Source organism: Geotrypetes seraphini, chromosome 3 (genome assembly GCF_902459505.1).
Source record: "Geotrypetes seraphini chromosome 3, aGeoSer1.1, whole genome shotgun sequence".
NCBI classification, from domain to species: Eukaryota; Metazoa; Chordata; class Amphibia; order Gymnophiona; family Dermophiidae; genus Geotrypetes; species Geotrypetes seraphini.
The window spans coordinates 126,648,446-126,670,368 of NC_047086.1; the positions used below are offsets into that span (position 1 = coordinate 126,648,446).

Genomic DNA, 21,923 nt, shown 5'->3' on the forward strand with positions numbered 1-21,923 from the left:
CGCGGGAACTTATTTTCCCATCCCTGCCCCTTTCTGCAAGCTCTGTCCTCATCTGCATAAGCCTCAAACACTTTAAAATCATAAGTGCACGAGGCCTGTGTGGTTAAGGCAGAGCTTACAGGAATGGGGCAGGGACAGCAACAAAACTTGCAGGGTCGGGATGGGGAAAAATTTGTCCCCGTGTCATTCTCACAAAGAGCAGCAAAAGGCAGTAAAATTGATAGTAAAGGGTGGCCCACACATTAAGACGGATTCACGTCTGAGAGGAAAACAGATATGAACAACAAAGATTCAGATTTTTCCAAGAGATATTATTCAGTAAATACATAAGCCAAGACATGTGAATACCTACTAGTACATTACTGCTGGCAGATCTTTTACTAATTTTGCTTCATCAGTGGAATTTGTTTATTCTTTTGAGGCAGAGACATTTGACTGTATTGTTGCTTCTTATAAAATCATATATATACATTATTTTTGTTTTTAAAGAGGAACTTGTAAGAAAAGGAGACCTGCTCTTAGATAACTCCAAACCATGTCTACTTTATCTTGTACCCCTGCGGTAGCTCAACTGACAGGGGCAGCTTAGATATGAAAAAATTTCAAGACTCACAGAATAATTAGCACATGAAGCTTAACTTGCTACTCCCATAAATACTGCCATTGAATTTAACATTTATTTAGCTACATCTTTGGGTCTGCTTTGCAAACAGGTAATGCAATATAATAGAGGTACCACTGCCTTGTTTCTTTTTTCTAAAGGACATCTGTTTTGCCAGTTTCATTTTTCCTTGCATCTCAAACTCATATTCAGTAGTCCCATTAAAGGTACAACCATTATGAGCTCAGGCTTCCATGCACTGGCTGGAATTACCATATTTTTTGCTCTTTAAGACGCACCCAACCATAAGATGCACCACCTATAGAGGAGGAAAACCCAAGAAAAAAAATTCCCACTGCCCTGCCCAGTACCCCCTCTAGTGATAGGCCAGGACAGGGTCTTATAGAGCAAAAAATCCATAGGCAGCATAGCCCCCCCCCATAGGCAGCAGAAGCACCCTCCCCCCCGTAGGAAGCACAGGCCCCCATACTTTTTTTAAAGTGCCCTTTCCGCGCTCCTGCCTGTTTCCCTCACCGGATGGCTCTTCTTCAATTCGGGCAGAGTAGCGCAGAAGGCAGGCGCATGCTGTCTGTGTTCCTGCCTGGTCCGGCGCCGCTCCCCGATTGGCTGAGTCAGGTACTGGGGGGGGGGGGTTTGCTCCATAAGATGCACCCTTATTTCCACTCCCTTTTTGGGGGTGGAAAAAGTGCGCCTTATGGAGTGAAAAATACGGTAAGCTTGTTTATGGAGCGATGTGACAACTCCTGGAGAATGCTGGGACAATTATTGCTATTAAGACAGTAACTAATAATTGTATTTTTTTAAAAGATCAACAGAAATAGCTATATAACAGAATGCACTCTGCTCTTTCAGTCACAGGTAGTCATGGGTATTTGGTCTGTTTAGGAAGAGAGACAAGACTACAGATGATGCATAACAAAGTCATAAGAACTAGAAACAATGAATTTCTTCAGCCATCTAGGACCCGCCTATCCAGTCCTTGAAATCACATTTAAAAGACACAATCGCAAACATTTTCAGAGATTTCTTAAGACACAGCACTTCATCACTGCTAAGAGATACATACTAGTTTGGTCAACTGAATGGGAAGCAAATTAAAGCCAGATAACATTAATAGGGTCTTAAGTAGTTTAAGCAGTATTGTATAGTTTGTTCAATATTTTCAGTTTCTCTTATGCTACAGATATATTCTCTGTGAATTCATATTGTACACCAATACTGTGCTTGAAATAAAATATCATTAAAAAACTGCAACATGACAGGCCTCTATGGAAGAACACAACACACAAATAATTTTGATGTTAAATCACCAGAAGAGAAGAAATCCCTCAGAAGAGTGGTGGCCAATCTATATCCTAATCATTTTTAAGGTTTGCATTGAGATCTCACTTATATATTGCCTTTAAGACCTAGGGATCATGTGGTCATTTACTGGCGGCTAAATAGGTTGTTATGGTAATGAATGGTTATGTGGCCAGTTAGTCATAGAACTTCACCTTTACATAAACTACTGTGCATAAAAAGTCACAGGGATAAGAACCTAAAGTTAAAAACTTTTTTTTTTAAAGTCAACTGCAGATCATCATGTTACTCATGCTATTCAACAATCTTATATTAGCAATCTGAATCTCCTCAAATATTCAAAGATTCCCAAACAAAATATCCATTAGCAAGGATGAAATGGCAAACTAAATGAGATTATATGAGTGATATCAGGAAGGAATCAGTCTAGTGGACATTTCTGTGCTTTGAGTTTTATGTTTGGGCTTAACTAAACGCAAACAGGCAATGTAACATCAACATAATTCCTGGAAAATATCTAGTCCCGGGAGCTCACTTGGCAGTTTTGTTGAGTATCTATCAAGGATATGTCAGAACATTACAAAAGTGAAGGGTGGGGTTGATTCATGGGTTTCTTTAATGTGCCAAACATATTCATGAACCATATAATATGATAATGGGGAAAGAAAGTGAAAGTGCATGTCTGCTGTCCTGTATAGATTCTGAAGCCATATTGGTCACACCATGGATCACAGATATAGGAGAAGGGAAACATACTCATTTCTGAAATTAAAAAAAACCAAACAAACAAAAAAAAAAAAACTTACTTTATCAGCAGCAATTGGATATATCCTTCTGAGCTCTTAGTCTGTTGTCTGGTAGATAACTCCTGCCTTACTCATAAAAGCATCTGTCTTTTCCCTGATTCTATTTTTTTTTTTTGCTCAAAATATAAGAGGCTGATAGGCAGATAACAAATTATAATCAGACTAATCTAATATACTTGCAAGTTAAACTAGAAATAGTTAACAGTTTGGATGTCACTGACCAGGTTTCCATTTTCTTTCATATCTAAAATTAAGGGTTTGTTCTGGTGCTCTTTTTCTCAGCACAACAAAGAAAAATGGGGAGACCCAATGATCCACAGTTCAGAAGCTGGCTGTAGGAAATGTTTCTTTTTTTCTTTAACCTGTCAAGACTGCAACAATAAAAACCTATCCACATATTTTAAAAGTTTTTCTTTCCACTTTTCAGAGCAGTGGTTCTAGATAAATTTGAAACATTTTGTCTTGTCATGGGGTAGACGAGTCTTGAAAAGAACAGAGTCCACACGGAACTGGGTATATAGAAGTGGCATATATCCATAAACATTTACAAAGAAGTTGATGCATTTGTGGCGTTCATGAAAATGTGAGTCATCATGTGAAAGAGCCTGAGGGCATCCAGGACAGCGAAATGTCCACCGTGATGTTACCTAGAATCAGAGAAAGAGAAATTCAAAATAGATTATTAAAAAAATACCTTCTCTATAGGGCCCTCTGCTATTATACTCTCCACTCTGTCATGTATGCAGAACCACTATCAAGAATCATCATGCACTAAGAAAGCTATACAGAAGCCACTGATTAAAAAAACCCCAATATGAAAAGACTATAAACCAAGACCTCTTGAAGATGTAAGTGCACCTTTAGCTCTCAACAGAACAAAAATGTAATTCTCCTTGGTATTAAACTACTTAAGCATAACAAAAATATATTGGAAAACAAAGGGTATGATGTCATCTATTGCCACAGTTTCTCTCTTCTATTCTTTATAGTACTTTAACATGTAGGTCCCCCCCCCAAAAAGTCCCCTTACATTGTTTCAAAATACTTTGGAACTGTTTAAACATTTAGTATGAACTTTGAAAATACATTAATCCAACCCTTTATTAGAAAACTCCCTTAATTAAAGCTTTGCATCATATGCCTTACTTTGTTGCAAAACTTTAATTGCAACTTTTATCTTCACTAAATGTCATTTTGCTAAAATGGATCTTAATGGTTACCTTCCTGAATTACATCATTTTGAAAACAGGGATCATCCAATTTTTACAGCATCTTGCAATTAATATCTGTCAATAAAGCAAAGATACTTACTTGTAGCAGGCGTTTTCTGAGGACAGCAGGCATATGTTCTCACATGAGGGTGATATCTACGGAATCCGGTACGGACCCTACAAAGTGCACTGTCACTTTAAATCTTTAGGCAGTGCCCAAACCGCGCACATGCTGGCACCTTTCTGCCCAACTTCGACTCATGGAAGAACCTGTTCAGTAAAAAAGCTAATAAGCCAACTAGGAGAGGTGGGCAGATTGTAAGAATATATGCCTGGTGTCTTTGGAGAACCCCTGCTACAGGGGTTCACTTTTTCAGAGGACAAGCAGGCATTATATTCTTACACGTGGGATTCCGAAGCAGCCAGGATCATGACTTGGTGAAATCCAACAGTGATGAATGTAAAGTTAGCCTTCAGGAAGTGAAAAGATTTTGCAGAACTGCTTGTCCAAACAGATGGTCTCTTCTGGAGTTTTGCTCCAAACAGTAATGAGATGTAAACACATGTACTGAGGACCAAGTAGCCCCATACATTGTTGGATGTCTCATAGCCTTGCAGAATCAGACCAGCCTAAGAATACGTGGAGATAAAATCCACTAGCTAAGTAGAGATGATTCTCTTAGAAACAGCAACCAATAGTCTGTTAGGATCAAAAGCTACAAAGAGCTGGGAGAACTCCCTGTGAGGCTTAATCCGATCCAGATAGTATGCCACAAAATGCTTGCAGATTAAGGTGTGGAAGGCTGCTTCTCCAGGATAGGAATGTGGTTTTGGAAAGAAAACAAGCAAAACTATGGATTGGTTAAGGTGGAATTCTGAGACTAATTTAGAGAGGAATTTAGGATGCATCCGGAGGACTACCCTGTCATGATAGACTCTTTTATATGGAGGATGAGACAAGGGCTTGAAGTTCATTCACACAGTGTGCAGACATGAGGGCTATAAAGAAAACAACTTTCAAAGTAATAAGTTTCAGTTTTGTATTGTGAAGTGAATTATATATTATGGAAAGTCATGCATGTTTAGAATGTAAAGGGTAACAGTTTTTTTAATTGAATTTTTTAATTGTTAATCTAATTGATAATGAGGAATGCAATTATGACATATAACTATATTTGGGCTGGGCTCTATGGATGTGAGGGTTATCATAGGAAAAATAGCTTACAAAAAAACTGGAAACTCATTTGACTAAATGTATAGCCCTCGATGAAGACTACATTTTTTGACTTGCTTTTTTTTTTTTTTAACCAAACTTTACAAACCACCCTCATTATTTATGCAATTAGACCATAAAGTCTTAGGTTCTACATAAGAACATAACAGAAGCGTTACTGGGCCAGACAAATAGTCCATCTAGCCCAGTATCCTGTCTTCATGGTGGTCAATTCAGGTCACAAGCACCTTGCAAAAACCCAAACAGCAACTTTCTATGCTACTTATCAAGGGCAAGCAATGGCCCTTTTTTGTATGAATTTTCTTTTAGCAATTCATACAAAATTATAATAAAAATATTTAAATAAATACAGTGTTCTCTCTAGGGCCTTTTGATGACCGCCCGGCTATCATCCAATGTGAATTCTACTGCTGCCACTGCTGCTCAACATAAAAAAAAAAAAAAAAAAACGGCTTGGAGAACTTATGCTCTGGAGCTCTAACGTGTGCGTGCCGGCTTCCCTTCTCTTCCCTTCAAAACCGGAAGTAATGTTCGAGGGGTGCGGGGGAGGGGGGAGGAAGAGAAGAGAAGGGAAGCCGGCATGCACATGTTAGAGCCCCGGAGCATGCGTTCGCTACGGGCTAAGGCGGGAGACAGGTCAGTGAAGCTTACAATTTGCTGTTCTTGCTGCCGGATCCTGCCTACTTTCTTTTTCCGTGAAGGCAGGACGCGGCAGCATTTCTCCCAATAGGTCGATCGCGATCTTGGGCCGATCAGCCTTCCTCTCCTCAACATCAATTCTGCCGTCAGAGAGGAAGTTCTGGCCAGCCAATCGCTGCCTGGCTGGACCGGAACTTCCTCTCCGACGGCAGAACTGACGTCAGGGAGAGGAATGCTGGTCGGCCTGAAGCAGGGAGAGCTTGGGGCGGTGGCTTTGGGGCCTGTTATCCGATGGCGGTGGCTTGGGGGCCTGTTCCCCGATGGCAGCAGCAGTGGCTTGGGGGAGGGCAGGGAGAAAGAAAGATAAAGGGCAGGCAGGGAGACAGAAGGAAAGAAGAGAAACAGAAAAAAAGAAAGGGGGCATGAAAAGAGAAAGAAAGAAAGGGCAAGCAGAGAGGAAGAAAAAGTTGGGGGAGGGAATGAGGTCTGGAGGAGAGGAAGCATACAGAATGAAAGAAGGGAAGAAAAATTGGATGCACAGTCAGAAGAAAGTGCAACCAGAGACTCATGAAATCACCAGACAACAAGGTAGGAAAAATGATTTTATTTTCAATTTAGTGATCAAAATGTGTGGATTTATATCTGCTGTATATATTTTGCACTATGGCCCCCTTTTACTAAACCACAATAGCGTTTTTTAGCGCAGGGAGCCTATGAGCATCGAGAGCAGCGCTGGGCATTCAGCGCAGCTCCCTGCGTTAAAAACTGCTATTGTGGTTTAGTATAAAGGGAGGGGGGTATTTGTCTATTTTTGTATGGTTGTTACTGAGTTGATAATACATAGAGTCATCTACTTTGACCTCTTTGAAAAAAAGCCCGGAATAGGAATGATAATTAACATTTTCTATGCGTACAGTGAGTATGGGCATCCCTGCTCTAGAACATCGCTCCTTAGTTTTATCAAGTGGTGCAGTGAGGGGCCAGCACTTTACATCTTATCACCTCATTCTTTCTTTTTTCTCCTCATGTACAGCACGGTTCTTTATTCTAAGCAGCTCTGGCACTAACAGTACTACGGGTGCCTTATGCTATTTTCACTACCACTTGCAGTCAGGTTTGGCATTTTATCATGGTTTTGGTTTTTTATTTAGTTTTTCACCAGTATTTTCATTTATTTATTAAATCTGCCTTTTTTAACAGCCCGATGCCCCTCCCCTATCAGTGTGCATCCAATCCACTGCCGACACTTTTTTGGTGCCTCTTTCAATGGATCAAATATCATAACCCCACTGTCGCGTGTTCACATTTATTCTGCGTACGAGTTTATCTCATCAGTGCAGAGACCTTTTCGGTAAGTCCATTTTACTATCCCTTTTTTACTTGCCCGAGTGCTGTGGTTTTATTCTTTGGTTTTAACAGAAGCTCATTTGAACAATAATTTGGATCTTTCCCAGGTTTCACTTTCATCTACCCGGTCAGCTTGTCTTTGAGCTACTATCGGCTTATGTTTTCAAGATACACTCTGTATTATCAGCTGTTCATTTCCCATACGTTTACTTTTGCCCTGTTTAGGTCTATATAGTCTAGGCCAGGGGTGCCCAACACGTCGATCGCGATCGACCAGTAGCTCAGAAAGGCAACGTGAGTCGATCGCGGAGCCCATCCCGGGCTCCGTGATCGACTCGTGTTGCCGTCCTGATCTACGGGCGATCAGCCTTCATCTGAGTGTTCTCCCTAGGGCCTTTTAGCTGGGCGGTCCGCCCAGCTGTCATCTGCCGCTGCTGAACATTAAAACCCCCCCAAAAAAAACCGGCTTGGAGATTTCAGCCCGTAGCGAACTTATGCTCCGGGCTCTAACGTGTGCGTGCCGGCTTCTCTTCTCTTCCCTTCCCTTCGAAACCGGAAGTTATGTCCGGGGGGGGGGGAGGGGAGAAGGGAAGCCGGCACGCATATGTTGAGAGCCCTGAAGCAAGCGTTAGCTATGGGCTAATGCGGGAGACAGGTTAATGAAGCATTTGTTCTTCTTCCTGCCGGGTCCTGCCTACTTTCTGTTTCCGTGAAGGCAGGACCCGGCAGCATTTCCCCCAATAGGTTGATCACGATCTTGTGCTGATCAGCCTTCCTCTTCCCGACGGCAGAATTGACGTCGGGGAGAGGAATGCTGGTTGGCCGAAGCAGGGAGAGCTTGGGGCCTGTTATTGGTGGCGTTTGGGTCCTGGTCCCCGATAGCAATGGCAGTGGCAGTGGCTTGGGGGAGGGCAGGGAGAAAGAAAGAAAGAAAGAAAGAAAGAAAAAGGGCAGGCAGGGAGACAGAAGGAAAGAAGAGAAACAGAAAAACAAGAAAGGGAGGCAGAGAGAAAGAAAGGGCAGGGAAAAGGAAGGAAAAGTTGGGGGAAGGAATGAGGTCTGGGGGAGAGGAAGCACACAGGCTAAAAGAAGGGAAGAAAGATTGTATGCACAGTCAGAAGAAGAAAGTGCAACCAGAGACTCATGAAATCACCAGACAAGGTAGGAAAAATGATTTTATTTTAAATTTAGTGATCAAAAAGGGTCTGAATTTATATCTGCTGTCTATATTTTACACTAAGATCCCCTTTTACTAAACCGTAATAGAGGTTTTTAGTGCAGGGAGCCTATGAATGTCGAGAGCAGCGCTGGGCATTCAGCGCAGCTCCCTGCGCTAAAAACTGCTATCGTGGTTTAGTAAAAAGGGAGGGGGGTATATTTGTCTATTTTTGTATGGTTGTTACTGAGGTGATAGTGCATAGAGTCATCTGCTTTGACCTCTTTGAAAAACCCTGGAATAGGAATGATAATTAACATTTTCTATGTGTACAGTGTGCTTTTTTTTTTTTTTTTGTTGGTAGATCATTTTGACTTGGTCATTTAAAAAGTAGCTCGCAAGCCCAAAAAGTGTGGGCACCCCTGGTCTAGGCATACTGTTTGTAACCAGCCATCATTTTAAGTATGTATATGCCCTATTTTTTATTTTTTTTTGGGGGGGGGATTAAGTTCTTTTAACATGTTATTTCATTAATTCTGAGTTTGGTGTTACAATATGTTGTTCTTGGTTTTTAGTTTACACATTATTTATTCTTTTCTATGACATGTTCGTATCGCAATTTTACTCAAAAATATAAATAGGTATCCATATTTCCATTCAAGTTTCATCACGGTGCTCTGGTTTTGGCTCCAATATTTATCACTTCCATCCACTAGGTCTGGCTATCCGTTACCATCTCATATTTTAAAGACTCACTCGTTATAATTAGCAGTGATCCACACATCTCTTCATAATGGACATGTCCGATTTTAGCATTTGAATCTTAGTACTATGGGTTTGGTCTTTTCTGGTTTCCTTTCTATAGTCTGCTTTTCGTCTGGAGTCTTGAGTTTAGAATTACATTTTATGACATATTTTTGTGGTTATAATTGTATGACATGTCTAAATCGGTCAAGTTATCCATTCTTTTTATTATTTTTTGTCCCCTCATACAGTGGCAGACTGCCCCGGGTGCCAGCCCTAGGGGGGTACACAACCGGCTGGATCCAGAACCTTTTGAGCTGCTCTAAATGACACCTGCACCTCAGCATGGCTGCTCTACTTATTCTGAAGCAGAGTCGGCAGCCACACTGAAGTGCAGGAAGATCCCGTGATGACTGCATTTGCCGCCTCTGCCTCCGGAAGACGTAAGTGACGTTGGAAGGGATGGGCCGGCAGCTGCAGTCATTGCGGAACCTTGCCGCAACTCCCTGCATCTGCCGGCCCACCCCTCCGTCACTTACATCTTCCAGAGGCAGAGGCAACAGAAGCAGTCATCATGGGACCTTGCTGGTTTGGAGGGAGAGAGGAGCATAAAAGAGTGATAGAGGGAGAAAAAGGGGGTCAGGGTGATATGGAAGGGTGGTGGAGGGAGAGAAAGGGGGAAGATGCTGATGGAATTGGTGTGCAGGGAAAGGAGAGAGAGACATAAGGGGGAAGGATACTGGATGGAATTGGGTTGGAGGGAAAGAAAGGGAGCAGATGCTGATGGAAGTGGTGGGAAGGAGAGGAGAGAGTGAAATGCCAGACCATGGGGGTGTGGGAGAGGGAAGGAAAGAAGAGGAGAGAGATGCCAGACCACTGGAGGAGGGATTGATATGACACTGATGATCCGTGCTAGACCAATGGCCTTGAGTACGGAGACCGTCGAGGTGAGCCCCCAAGCGTAGGTTGAGGAATCTGTCGTTAGGACTTTCTGATGATGGGGCATCTGAAACAGTAAACCTCTGGAGAGATTGGAAGAGAGCATCAACCAGCGGAGAGACTGTCTCATCAGAATGACTGTAATGTGTCGAGAGAGTGGTTCGCAAGCCTGCGCCCACTGAGGTGTCAGGGTCCACTGAGGAATTCTGAGGTGAAGTCTGGCAAAAGGAGTCACGTGAACTGTCGAGGCCATATGACCTAGTAGTACCATCGTGTGTCTCGCTGAGAGTGAAGAGCGGGAAGACATTTTGTGGCAGAGCTGAAGAAGAGCTTCAATACGTTGCTGAGGAAGGAATGCTCTGAGTTGGATAGTGTCCAGAACAGCTCCGATGAACTGTAGATTCTGAGAGGGCTGAAGGTGGGATTTGAGAAAAGTTGATTTCGAATCCCAAGCTTTGCAGGAACCACGTAGTCCATTAGGTTGCTACAATAACTCCCTAAGATGTTGAATCTTTAATGAGCCAGTTGTCCAGGTAAGGGAATACCTGAAGACCATGGTTCCGCAGGGCTGCTGCCAGCACCATTAGGCACTTGGTGAACACTCGTGGAGATGATGCCAGGCCGAAGGTAGCACTCTGTATTGAAAATGCAGATTCCCCACCTGAAATCTGAGGTACTGACGGGAGGTCGGATGAATGGGGATGCGAGTGTAAGCCTCCTTGATATCTAGGGAACATAACAAATCATTCAGATCTAAAAGGGGATAGAGGGATGCCAGGGCCATATGCAAAATTTTTCTTTGACTAAAAATTTGTTGAGAGCCCTGAGATCCAGTATGGGTCAAGATCCCCTGTCTTCTTCAGAACTAAGAAGTGACGGGAGTAAAACCCCCTGCTCTGCTGTTCTAAAGAGCTTCCTTGATGGCACGGAGACGAAGCAGAGCTTTATCTTCCTGAAGAAGGGCGGTCTGGGATAGATTGGAAGGACACTCTTTTGGAGGAAGCTCTGGTGGAATCTGAGTGAAATGAAGAGTATCCTTCCTCGATTATTGTCAGCATCCAGAGGTTGGATGTAATGGTCTCCCATCGATGGTAAAAATGATGGAGAAGACCTCCTATGGGGAGAGGGGAGGACAGAGGCAGAATGATGGAGGTTATGCTCTGTATGAGACAGTCAAAAAGGCTGAGAAGCCTTGGGTGCAGAAGGCTGAGGTTTCTGTTGCTTCTGCTGTTGTTGTTTCTTGGGCAGTGCTCGAGTGTAAGGAGCTGCCCTCAGAGGATAACGCCCCTGATAGGATGGAAGAGGTCAAGTAGGTTTTGCAGGAGCTGACGATAAAAGCAAAGGATTTTTCATATTCAGACAACTTCTTAGTGGCGGCCTCTATAGATTCGTCAAAGAGGTCATTGCCCTCACAAGGGATATTAGCCAGACGTGAAGACTGGGATCCATATCAATGGTGCGAAGCCAGGCCAGATGGCGCATTGCTACTGAAAATGCAGTGACCCTCAAGGAAAGTTCAAAAGCATCATAAGATGACTGAAGAAGATTCAACCCAAGTTGTGCCTAGGTAGCAGTGACTTGCTGAAACTCCAAATGTCTATGTTGACCAAGGTCTTTAGAAAAGCCAGGGAGAATATCAATCAAGTAGTTGAAATAAGTAGTGAAAATAAAGTTATAATTCAAAACCCTGGAGGCCATCATCGAATTTTGATAAAGAAGGCCAAACTTGTCCATGGTCTTACCCTCTCTTCCAGGAGGTATGGTAGCATAAACCCTGGAAGGATGGGTTAGTTTAGGGAAGATTCCACAAGAAGGGATTGATGAGATAGTTGTGAATTCTCAAAGCCCTTGCAATGTAGAGTTCTATACCTTGATTCCAACTTTCCTGGAACAGCAGAATAGCATAAGGAGTCTCGAGATTTTGTTTGAAAGTTTGAGACAAAAGTCTATTAAGAGGAAGCTTGAGAGACTCTGCAGGAGGTCGAGGCATATTCATTTCTTCTAAATACTCCTTAGAGTACTTTGATCCAGTGTCCAATTTACGATCCAGGTTCTCAGCCATCTGACGGAGGAATGAGAAAAAAGACAATTGATCCGCCAGAGCATGGCCTCAAGAAGGACTGGATGCCCTCGAGGCGCCTCGAGTGGAAAACGAAGGGGAAGCCTCTCTGGAGTATTGGTATCCCAATGAATAGACTGACTGGAATGAGGCATTGGAATCAGCTGAGTCTTCGTGCTCTGCGATTGAAGTCCTCGTGCTAGGAGTTGGCGGCCTGGAACAGCTGGAAGGCCTGGACGAGGAAGGCTTCTCTCTGGAAGAGGACCCATGCCTCGATGAGGGCCTCGACCGACGACGAGAGTGCTGCCTGGAATCAGGTCTCATGTAAGATCGAGGAGACTTCACCCTAATGCCTCGAAATGGGCAATGCCGTTGGTGAATAAATAGGGCTAAAAGCTGTAGTTCAAAACCCCATAGATTCTGTAGGTTGGATCGAGGAATCTTGAAGCACTCGCAAAGACTCGGCTCCTTGCATGGAGTGTGAGGATTCCTGATGAGACACTCGCAAAGACTCAGCTCCTTGCATGGAGTGCGAGGATTCCCGACGAGACACTCGCAAAGACTCGGCTCCTTGCATGGAGTGCAAGGATTCCTGACGAGACACTCGCAAAGACTCGGCTCCTTGCATGGAGTGTGAGGATGCCTGACGAGACACTCGCAAAGACTCGACTCCTTGCATAGAGTGTGAACATTCCACTTGAGACACTCGTAAAGACTCGACTCCTTGTATAGAGTGTGTAGATTCAGCTCGAGGCACAGGCAGGGACTCGACCTCTTGTGAAACTGCTGATTGCCCAGGCTGGACTGCAGGAAGCAGAGTCGAGACAGGACTGCATTGGCTCAGTAACTAAACAAATTCCCGCTCTAAAATAGTCTGGATAGTAGCCTGCAATTGTGGATCCGAGTCTGAAACTGGACCACTTGCTGAGGCTAAAGGCTCCGAGGTGGCAGAGGGAGCATGCTTCAACTTGGAAGATTGATGCTTGGATATCTTGAGGACCATCGCAGGAACTTTCTGCTTAGGTATCTGACCTGAGGAAAGCTCTAGAGAAGACATGGCAGGTGTACTCGAGGCCAAGGATGATCCAAACAAGGAAGGTCTGATGAGACTCGAGGTCGGAGTTGTGGAGACAGGAGGACACCCCACTGAAAGCTTGACTGAGTCGGAAGTCGAGGTAAAGGGTGTAGCTGAAGAGTCCATCCTGAAAAGCTTTTCCACTTGAATCCGATGACAATTGAGGGCTCGAGGTTGAAGGGTAGCACAGTGAGCGCAAGACTTCGGACTATGGTTAAGCCCGAGACACTGAAGACACTAGCGGTGTGGGTCTGTGAGAGAAATCGCACGCTGACACTTGCTACACTTCTTGAAGTCCGTGACTGGCCAAGACATAGGAGGGAAGATAGCCGCTACCAAGTCGAAGCCTGCAGGCTGCTGGCGCGCAACATGCCCCGTCAGTCGACGAAAAAACCCCCCAACTTTTTTTTTAAACAAAAACTAAAGCACAGCGATCCAGTAATAATAAATAAAACAAAAACCGCGGTGAAGAGAAGGCATGAAGCGAATGAAGTTCAGTGCAGAATATCAAAGACAGACTTCTTGGCTCCACGGAAAACTGAGAACTGAGGAGACGCGCCCTGTGCTGGCGGGAAGGCACTAGTGCATGCGTGGTGCGGCAGACTCGAAACTTCTGAGTTTCTACAAGCAAGTCTGCTTGCGAGGCTGTCCACATCTGAGCTCCATGAATGACGTCACCCACATGTGAAAATAGGCTGCCTGCTTGTCCTCGGATAATATCAGGGTACCCTGCACCCTGATGTCTTCAGTATTTTTCTCTCTCTAGCACATAGTAACAGGAAAACCTTGCAGGTCATACACTAGACTTTAAAGGGAACCTCCTGGTCCAGTCAAAACTGGTAACCAATTGAAGAAAAGGATGTTCTTTTCCCTGTCTACAACTCCCCCCCCAACAACAAAAAAATACCCCCCCTCCAAAAAAACAAACTCAAACCCAAAAGCAAACATAAAAAAGAAAAAAGTTGGAAGTTTCTTTTCTGGAGCCAAGTTACATCCTGGAGAATTCAAAGTTCCTGATTCTGGATTCTCCCTCCACCCCACACTTAGCTCCTCTTTCTTCCATGAAAACAGAAAACAGCAGAGCAAACTTTGGGAAAAAGAAGAAACTTCTACACTGTAAGGGTTTGAGAGTAATGAAGGACTTTTTCTTGGGAGTTGGAGATGTTTTTCCTTACTTACTAATGAGGCCTGGGATAGCCCAGGTTAACGGTAGTATTCTGTGAGCTTTTTGACAGTGTTTTCAATGCCAACACAGGCTGCAGCACCCGCCTCAGTTTTTATTGTGGCTGTTGTACCCAACTGAAACTTCTGTTTTGCTGCTTATGGAATCCTTGGGTGAGCACATTGTGCTTGTTCATGTTGTGGGGGCTTGTGCACAGTCATGGGGAAAAATTACCTTCAGGGCATTCTTCAGACCAAGCATTAAATACAGGCCAGTTACACAGCTCCTGGGCAACACCTGAAGGGGGAGTGGGGGAGCAGCCATTATGGCACATTCCTCCTGTTTTATCAGCACTGCCTAAGCTTGATGTAACTAGCGCAAAGGAGCGGCTTCTGACTATCAGGTTCTACAAGCGGCCTCTCATTCTCTGAGACTTTCTTCAGATTTGGGGGAGGACTTGGGGAGCAAATTTGTCTTTCTCCTCAGAATTTGTACTTTTACTTCATCCAGGACTTTTGTTTAGTGCATTCCTGTGCAGGAATCTCAGTTATTTTCCAGCAGTAATACATTATTTCAGATCCAGTCTATGCTTCTCTTCCATCAGCTTATCACAAAGCCTCCTTTGTCTGCTGGCTGGCAGGATGTTTTGGTTGCTTTCAAAGTTTTTCACAACAATTCTTTCTGTTGAAGAGAGGTTGTATATCAGGGGTGCCCACACTTTTTGGGCTTGCGAGCTACTTTTAAAATGACTAAGTCAAAATGTTCTACCAATAATAAAATAAAAAAACAAAAAAAAAACAACGAACCACAAAGCACACTGTACGCAGAGAAAATGTTAACTATTATTTATATTCTGCGGGTTTTCAAAGAGGTCAAGGCAGATGACTTTATGCAATGTCACCTCAGTAACAACTATACAAAAATAAACAAATATACCCCCTCCCTTTTTACTAAACCGCGATAACGGTTTTTAGCACAGGGAGCTGTGCTGAATGCCTTGCGCTGCTCTCAATGCTCTTAGGCTCCCTGCACTAAAAAACACTATTGCGGTTTAGTAAAAGGGGGCAATAGTGCAAAATATAGACAGCAGCAGCAGATAAAAATTATCAAATAATTGATAATTAGCAAAGGCCCCGAGGCTGCCTGATGAAACAGTGGCTAAACTACTGCTAGCGGCAGCTGTGTGGCAACGTTAAAAGCACACAGTAAGCTGCCGCTAGGCTAGAGAGAGGAGAGGTATTGCTGGAGGGAAGGGAGAAGGTGTACTGCTGGACAGTGGGAGGAGGGAAGGAAGAAGGGGTGCTGCTGGACAGGGGGGAGGGAAAGGGAAGGGAGAAGAGGTGCTGCTGGACCTGGCAGAAGGGGAGGAAAAGGAAAGGTACTACACTGGAGGAGAGGGTGAGATAGTGCATGCGGAGAGAGCATGTTGGGTTAGGGGATGGGAAGGAGGGATGCCATTCAAGAGAAGAGGCAAGGACAGAGAAAAAGCATGCAGGAAGCAGAAAGTGTTGGGCTCATGGAGAGGGCAAGATGAATGGGGAGGACAGAAAGGAGGGAGGGAGAAATGGCACATTCGGGGAAGGGGGAGAGGACAGAGAGTGAAAAATTGGACTCGTGGAGGGAGGGAGAGAGAGAGAGAGAGATGTTGGTTAGGGGAGGGAAGGAGGACCGGAGGAGAAGCATGCAGGAGGAAGAGAGAAAGAAATGTTGGCTGGTGGAAAGGAGGGAGAAATGTTGGACTGGGCGGGGGGCCAGAAAGGAGGAAGGGAAGGGAGATGGACTGCAGGGGGCAGAAAGGAGGAAGGGAGAGAGAAATGTTGCACTGGGGGGGAGGGGAGGAGAGATAACTAATGAATGGGAGAGATACCAGACCAGGGAATGAAAGGGAAGGAGGGAAGTCTGGTAGCAAAATAGTAGTAGTAGTAGTAGTAGTAGTAGTAGTAGTAGAGATGCCAGATTATCGGAAGGAAAGGAAGAGAGATGCCAGACTGGGTAGGGAGGAAATGAAAGAGAGAAATGTTGGACCACTTGGAGGAGAGAGAGGAAGGGAAGACATGGAAAAGTATATTTTGAAAAGAAAGCAGAAAAATTGAATGTTAAATTAATGCCAGATGGATGCATGGCAGAAAGTGAAGGAGAGAAAACCAGTCAATGGATAAGGCGGCACTGGAAACATAGTTAAAAGCACAGAAAAATAAAGTCACCAGACAACAAAGGTAAGGAAAATGATTTTATTTTCAATATAGTGATTGAAATGTGTTAGTTTTGAGAATTTATATCTGCTGTGTATATTGTGTGTATATGAAAAAAGAAAGGAAAAAATTGCTTTACAATTAGTAAAGGTAGCAGGATTTGGGGCAGAGCCTGGGTGGGTTTAGGGTTGAGCTTGGGAGGTCTGTGGTTGAGGGTACTTAGCTTGAAGTAGTTGAGAAACACTGCTGTAGGCTATCAGCCGGCGCCTCTCCTTCTCTCCTATCCTCTTCTCTGCTGGCACCCCCTACTGGCATCTCAGGACCCATCTGGAAGGCCTTTGCGCATGCACGGATGTTGATGTGATGATGTCACGCATGCACGTGATGTCATCACGGCAACATCCGCACACTTCTGTGTGCCTCGAGCCATGGCCACTACCTTTAGTGTGCCCTGGCTCGAGAAAGTTTGAGACACTTTTCTAGTGGAATAGAATGCTGAATGGGGATTTTGGCACTCTTTTTCCTGCTCCAGTAGGAGGGGGAGATACCACATCACAGGTGGGGGGAGGGAGAGGAGAGATACCAGATTGCAAGGTTGGGGAGTGGGGTCACCAATGCAAAAGTTGGCTCAGGGTAACACAGTACCTTGAGCCCACCTTGGCCCTAGATATATGTTAAATGAAGAAGCAGTTCTCCTGGAAAATATTTTGGTAATAAAACTTTTCGTATGTGAATGTGGAATCTCAGACTTGGAAAGTAGCTGCATTTATGTTTGTTTCCTGAATACAGGTGTTAGTAGATGGTTACTGTTGACAAGCTGTGGTGTCTAAAATATTAATGCTTTATGTGATGTAGTCTTTCTTGAATCGGATTAAAAGATGGAAAGCAGTAAGAATAGTGAAGTTGGCCTTCAGTCCAAATGATAAAAATGTCAGCGGTATACTAGTAAAGTTAGAAGTATTTAGTTATATATTAGTTCTATATTACCTCGTTATCTTAAAATATATAATCAGATTTATCTTTAAAGTGGTTAACCCTTTAATTAGCAGATGGTAAAAAGTTGTAGGAAAAAATTTTTTGATGTTGAACGAGAGCAACAGTGCCAAGCAACAGGCATGTGGAGATGCATATCTCCCATTAAGAGTCATAGAAAACACGTTGCTTCTTAACAACAATGCCAAATAAAGGGTTAAGCTATTCTATACAGGTATGAAAACTACAATATTTCAATCATTGCATTGTTATCCAACAAATATTTTAAAAATAAATAAAATAGCTCAGAGCCATTTGCTGCATCTTACCTTGATGGGTGGTTTCCTTGTAATATGAGATACAAGGAAGTTCATGGCAATATCCTCACAGTTTATATATTCATCTACCATGTCTCGTATTGCCTGTGGCATCACATATGAATACAGGTAGGCATAGTACTAAAAAACAAAAACAGGAATAAACCCCAAATATGCTAATGTTTTAGAATTAGACTGTCCAATATTGCAACAGAATAGAACTATAATTCTCACATTCATAATCAATCTGTTTAAAAATTCTATACAAAATTCTTTTTCACTAATCACTTTCAATTGTCAAAGGTAAACATACTTTTATTTAAACAGTTTCTAGTGCAAAAGGCATATAAGTCTTGATTAGTGGAACGGGTACCCCTACTTGCAAGTTTGTGTAGAAGGCATCATCTACATTTTTCAGCTCCACCTCCTCTGACACTGCTGTGTGTTCTCTAGTTCATCCTTCTACTTGTGAGATAAACATGCCATTTTTCTCTGCTCTATTTGCCTCAAAAAATCCTTGATTTTGCTCCAAATCAAAATACTGATATGCAAAACACCAAATACAAAATGACTAAAAAATGCAGAATTTAAAATGGATAAAGATCACTAAGTTCATTAGCATACTCTATATTCTTACTTTATGAAAGAAGGCAGCACCTGTCAGCACCATGGACAGTTCACAAGAATAGTTGGAGTTATAAAGCCAAGACTGATGAGGAATATCCCAAGCGTGGTACCGTCCAGGGAATCCAACAATGCGATCTCTTGCTTCTCTCCAAACACTGAAACGGAAAAGTGTACAGCTTAGTGATAATCAGAAAATACTTATCTTTTAGAGATGCATATTGTTTAAGAAAAAATTTGCTGGTAGACAGTTTGTAACAAGACATTGTGGAAATAAAGGTCAACAACCAAGTTGTAGGTAATACCTTTCTCCTGGACTAACTATTATCTGTGGCAAACTTTTGAGAAAAACAAAAAAGACTGTGGATAAGATGTTCTGAAAATGATTATCTCTCTTCACAATAAAATCATAAAAATACAAATGTAATAGTCCAACCGGACCCTACACGGTCCATGTTTCAGTCAACACGCCTTCCTCAGGGGTCCTGTACGCTCTCTGAAGATCTGCCGCAAGAACTCTAATATCCACATAATCACCACATCTATTGCTGTTCAAGTACTAGAAAGCAACTTTGAACACTAGATTTAGACCCTGGACACACCATCTGAAAAATCTTACTTATAGGGTTACCATATGGCTCCAGAAAGGATTAGGATGAACCTCCATTATACATTTTTACTTGAATATTGTAGGAAGCAAATGATCCCTCGGGCCTACATATGTTCTGTGGCAAACTTTTGAGAGTCATCCTCTCTTCATCAGATCAGTGGAGACACAATGCAGTTACATAAAGTAAACTCATCTAGGTTTTAGGCTGTCTGCATATAGTACAGGTCAGTGAAAGAGGACTGGCAGAAAAATGGCAGTGTTGAGACAGTGACAATTAACATTTAGAGGCCCTTTATCTAATAAGGGAAGAGAAAGCAAGTGCTTCTATTGAATTTTTATGCTTCAGGTTTCCAAGTTTTTGGTCATTATAATTTTGAAAATTTTCCATTCCTGTATTCTGAAGATTTTTTATCCACCTTTACTACAAGGTCATTAAGGGAGGCTCTGCTAAGAAGAAGAAGAAAAATTCCACTGGAATATCTTATCTGCTGGCATTCAAACTTGGGAAAAAGGTAAAACTTGGGCTTCAGTAGATTATTTCATTATCTTTCTCTTTTGCTATTTTGTTCAGTACTCTACTTTTATAGTAATGTCAGTTTAGACAATAGTGTAGCCTTTAGAGTCTCTGTTAGGATTTTTAAATAAAAAAGTGTTTTAGTCTAGATTAGTATTTTAGGTTGCATTTCAGAGTCATAAGATAAAATCAGATTAGGGCACAGATAGCAGTTGAGGAAAGTCCCTTTAGTGTTTAACACTAGTTTAAAACACAGCTAGACAAAAAGTATTTTCAGTTAGGCAGTTAGAAACTGCTCTTTTGTTTAGCTTCTTTCTGTTAAACAATAGTGCCTGATTAAAGAGAAAAGTCAAGCAGTCAGGATAAGTGCAGGGTAACTCATCCAAGCAGTGTAGCTGACATCACTTTCACTTTAGAAGCAAAGCTAACAAAAAAGGTAACAGACCTCAATTGCTCCTTGTACTGAAGAAGTGATCAGTGACTATCTGATAAGGGGAAGCAAAAACTCCAGTGGAATATCTTACCTGCCGGCATTCAAACTTGAGAAGAGATAAAACTTGGGCTTCAGGAAGTTATTTCATTGTCCTCCTATTTTACTTTTTTTCAGCAGTCAGTTTAGGATCCAGTTTAAATGTGCATACATAATCTTCAAGCTTCTCTATGGAATATTTGATCCTTTTGTCCCCTTATGTTGGAATACCCTTAGACTTTGCCATTTGAGAAACACACAAAGATATGTTAGCCTTCCCTTCCTTTAAGGGAATTAAATCTGCTGGAAAGCTCAATTGATCTTTTGTTTTCAAGTTTGTAGAGATCTGGAATGAACTTCCTGGCTCCATTAGGCTAGCTGCAGTTATTTTGTAAATTCCTGAAAACTTTGTTGTTCTCGCAATTTTTAAATGGTTTAACTACAGTCTCAATGAAATGATAATATTATAGTTATTTTTCTTATGCTTTTCTTATGAACTTTAGTTTTTAATTAGTTCTTCCTTCTCCTATGTTTTCTGCTATGTACTCTAGTCTTAATTACACGTGAACTGAGTTGAGCTCCACTGGGAGATGACCCGGTATATAAACTAAAGATTAGATTAGATTAGATTATAGTTTTAGTCAAGATTTTTAGTTTATAGATTAGATTATAGTTTTAGTTTATAGATTAGATTATAGTTTTAGTCAAAATTAGTATTATAGGTTGTATTTCAAAGCATAAGATCAGATTAGGGCACAAAAAGCAGTTGAGGAGTCTTTGTTTGGTGTTTAATTAGGACAACGGTCCACCACAGAATTCATAAGGTTGTCCAGGCCTTAGCCAAAGAAAAACTGCCCCTGAAAAGGGAGCCTTGCAAGAGTAGCTGTAGAGGAGGAAACATCGGCCCAGAATCTGAGCCAGAGCAGACTGCGAGCAGACAGCGAATTTGCTGACATCTGAACCAGAACCTAGATAAGGACATACAGAGCATCAGGAACATCAGCTACACCAGAGAAGAGAAGCTGAAGAGGCGACTATGCTATTATTCGCCAAGGTGCTCAACTGGAACAAAATTAAAATCCACTCCTGATAGTAAAAAAGAGAAGAAAAAGCAGAAAAATATCTTACCAAAGCAATGCCCTGTTCCTAATTGGCTGAAGAGCCTATAAATCAAAAGATCAGCCTTGGGATGGTAGGAGATGGGGTGTAGGTCTGCTCGGGGCATGGACTTGTCTGGCAGGGCTCCTCAGTTGCACAGGTGTCTTAAGTTCTCTTTCTTTCCCAGTGCAAGTGAATGCTGGACCACCGTGAGGATGTGGTTCTCTGTAGACCTTTTGCAGCAGTGGCTCTTGAGGTCACAGCTGCCTCAGCAGCATTCTTTTCTCCAGTGCTAGAGAAAAGAATGCTGCTGAGGCAGCTGTGACCTCAAGAGCCACTGCTGCAAAAGGTCTACAGAGAACCACATCCTCACGGTGGTCCAGCATTCACTTGCACTGGGAAGGAAAGAGAACTTAAGACACCTGTGCAACTGAGGAGCCCTGCCAGACAAGTCCATGCCCCGAGCAGACCTACACCCCATCTCCTACCATCCCAAGGCTGATCTTTTGATTTATAGGCTCTTCAGCCAATTAGGAACAGGGCATTGCTTTGGTAAGATATTTTTCTGCTTTTTCTTCTCTTTTTTACTATCAGGAGTGGATTTTAATTTTGTATTTCTGGGTTATATCGATGACTGGCTCTCTCACAGTAGCTGAATGAGAAGAAATCACTGCCTCATGCTGGGAATACCTCCTCTATGCTGATCTTCGGGCTACCAGTCAGACACAGTGCTTGACCTTACCTCCACCCCTGCGGACCGACGGACATGCTAATTGGATGGGTGGAGGTGAAAACACAGCCTGTGCCTTGCAAGTCCCCCTGAGCCCCCAA

The 21,923-nt window shown here is 42.8% G+C and overlaps 1 protein-coding gene across 7 annotated transcripts in view; it reads right to left on the reverse strand.

Moving 5' to 3' along the window:
• Positions 1-290: 290 nt before the first annotated feature.
• EXTL3 (exostosin like glycosyltransferase 3) overlaps positions 291-21,923 on the reverse strand; it is a 122,981-nt gene continuing 101,348 nt past the window's right edge. For 6 of the 7 annotated variants that reach the window (XM_033937666.1, XM_033937662.1, XM_033937665.1 and 3 more), the window contains 3 exons: positions 18,415-18,559; positions 17,790-17,918; positions 291-3,377 (listed from right to left, as the gene is read on the reverse strand). In XM_033937666.1, the coding sequence (XP_033793557.1) occupies positions 3,168-3,377; positions 17,790-17,918; positions 18,415-18,559 (484 nt within the window). In that variant the 3' untranslated portion in view covers positions 291-3,167. Of the gene's footprint in view, positions 3,378-17,789; positions 17,919-18,414; positions 18,560-21,923 lie in introns of those variants that run through there. The other variant, XR_004538781.1, reaches the window with a different exon arrangement.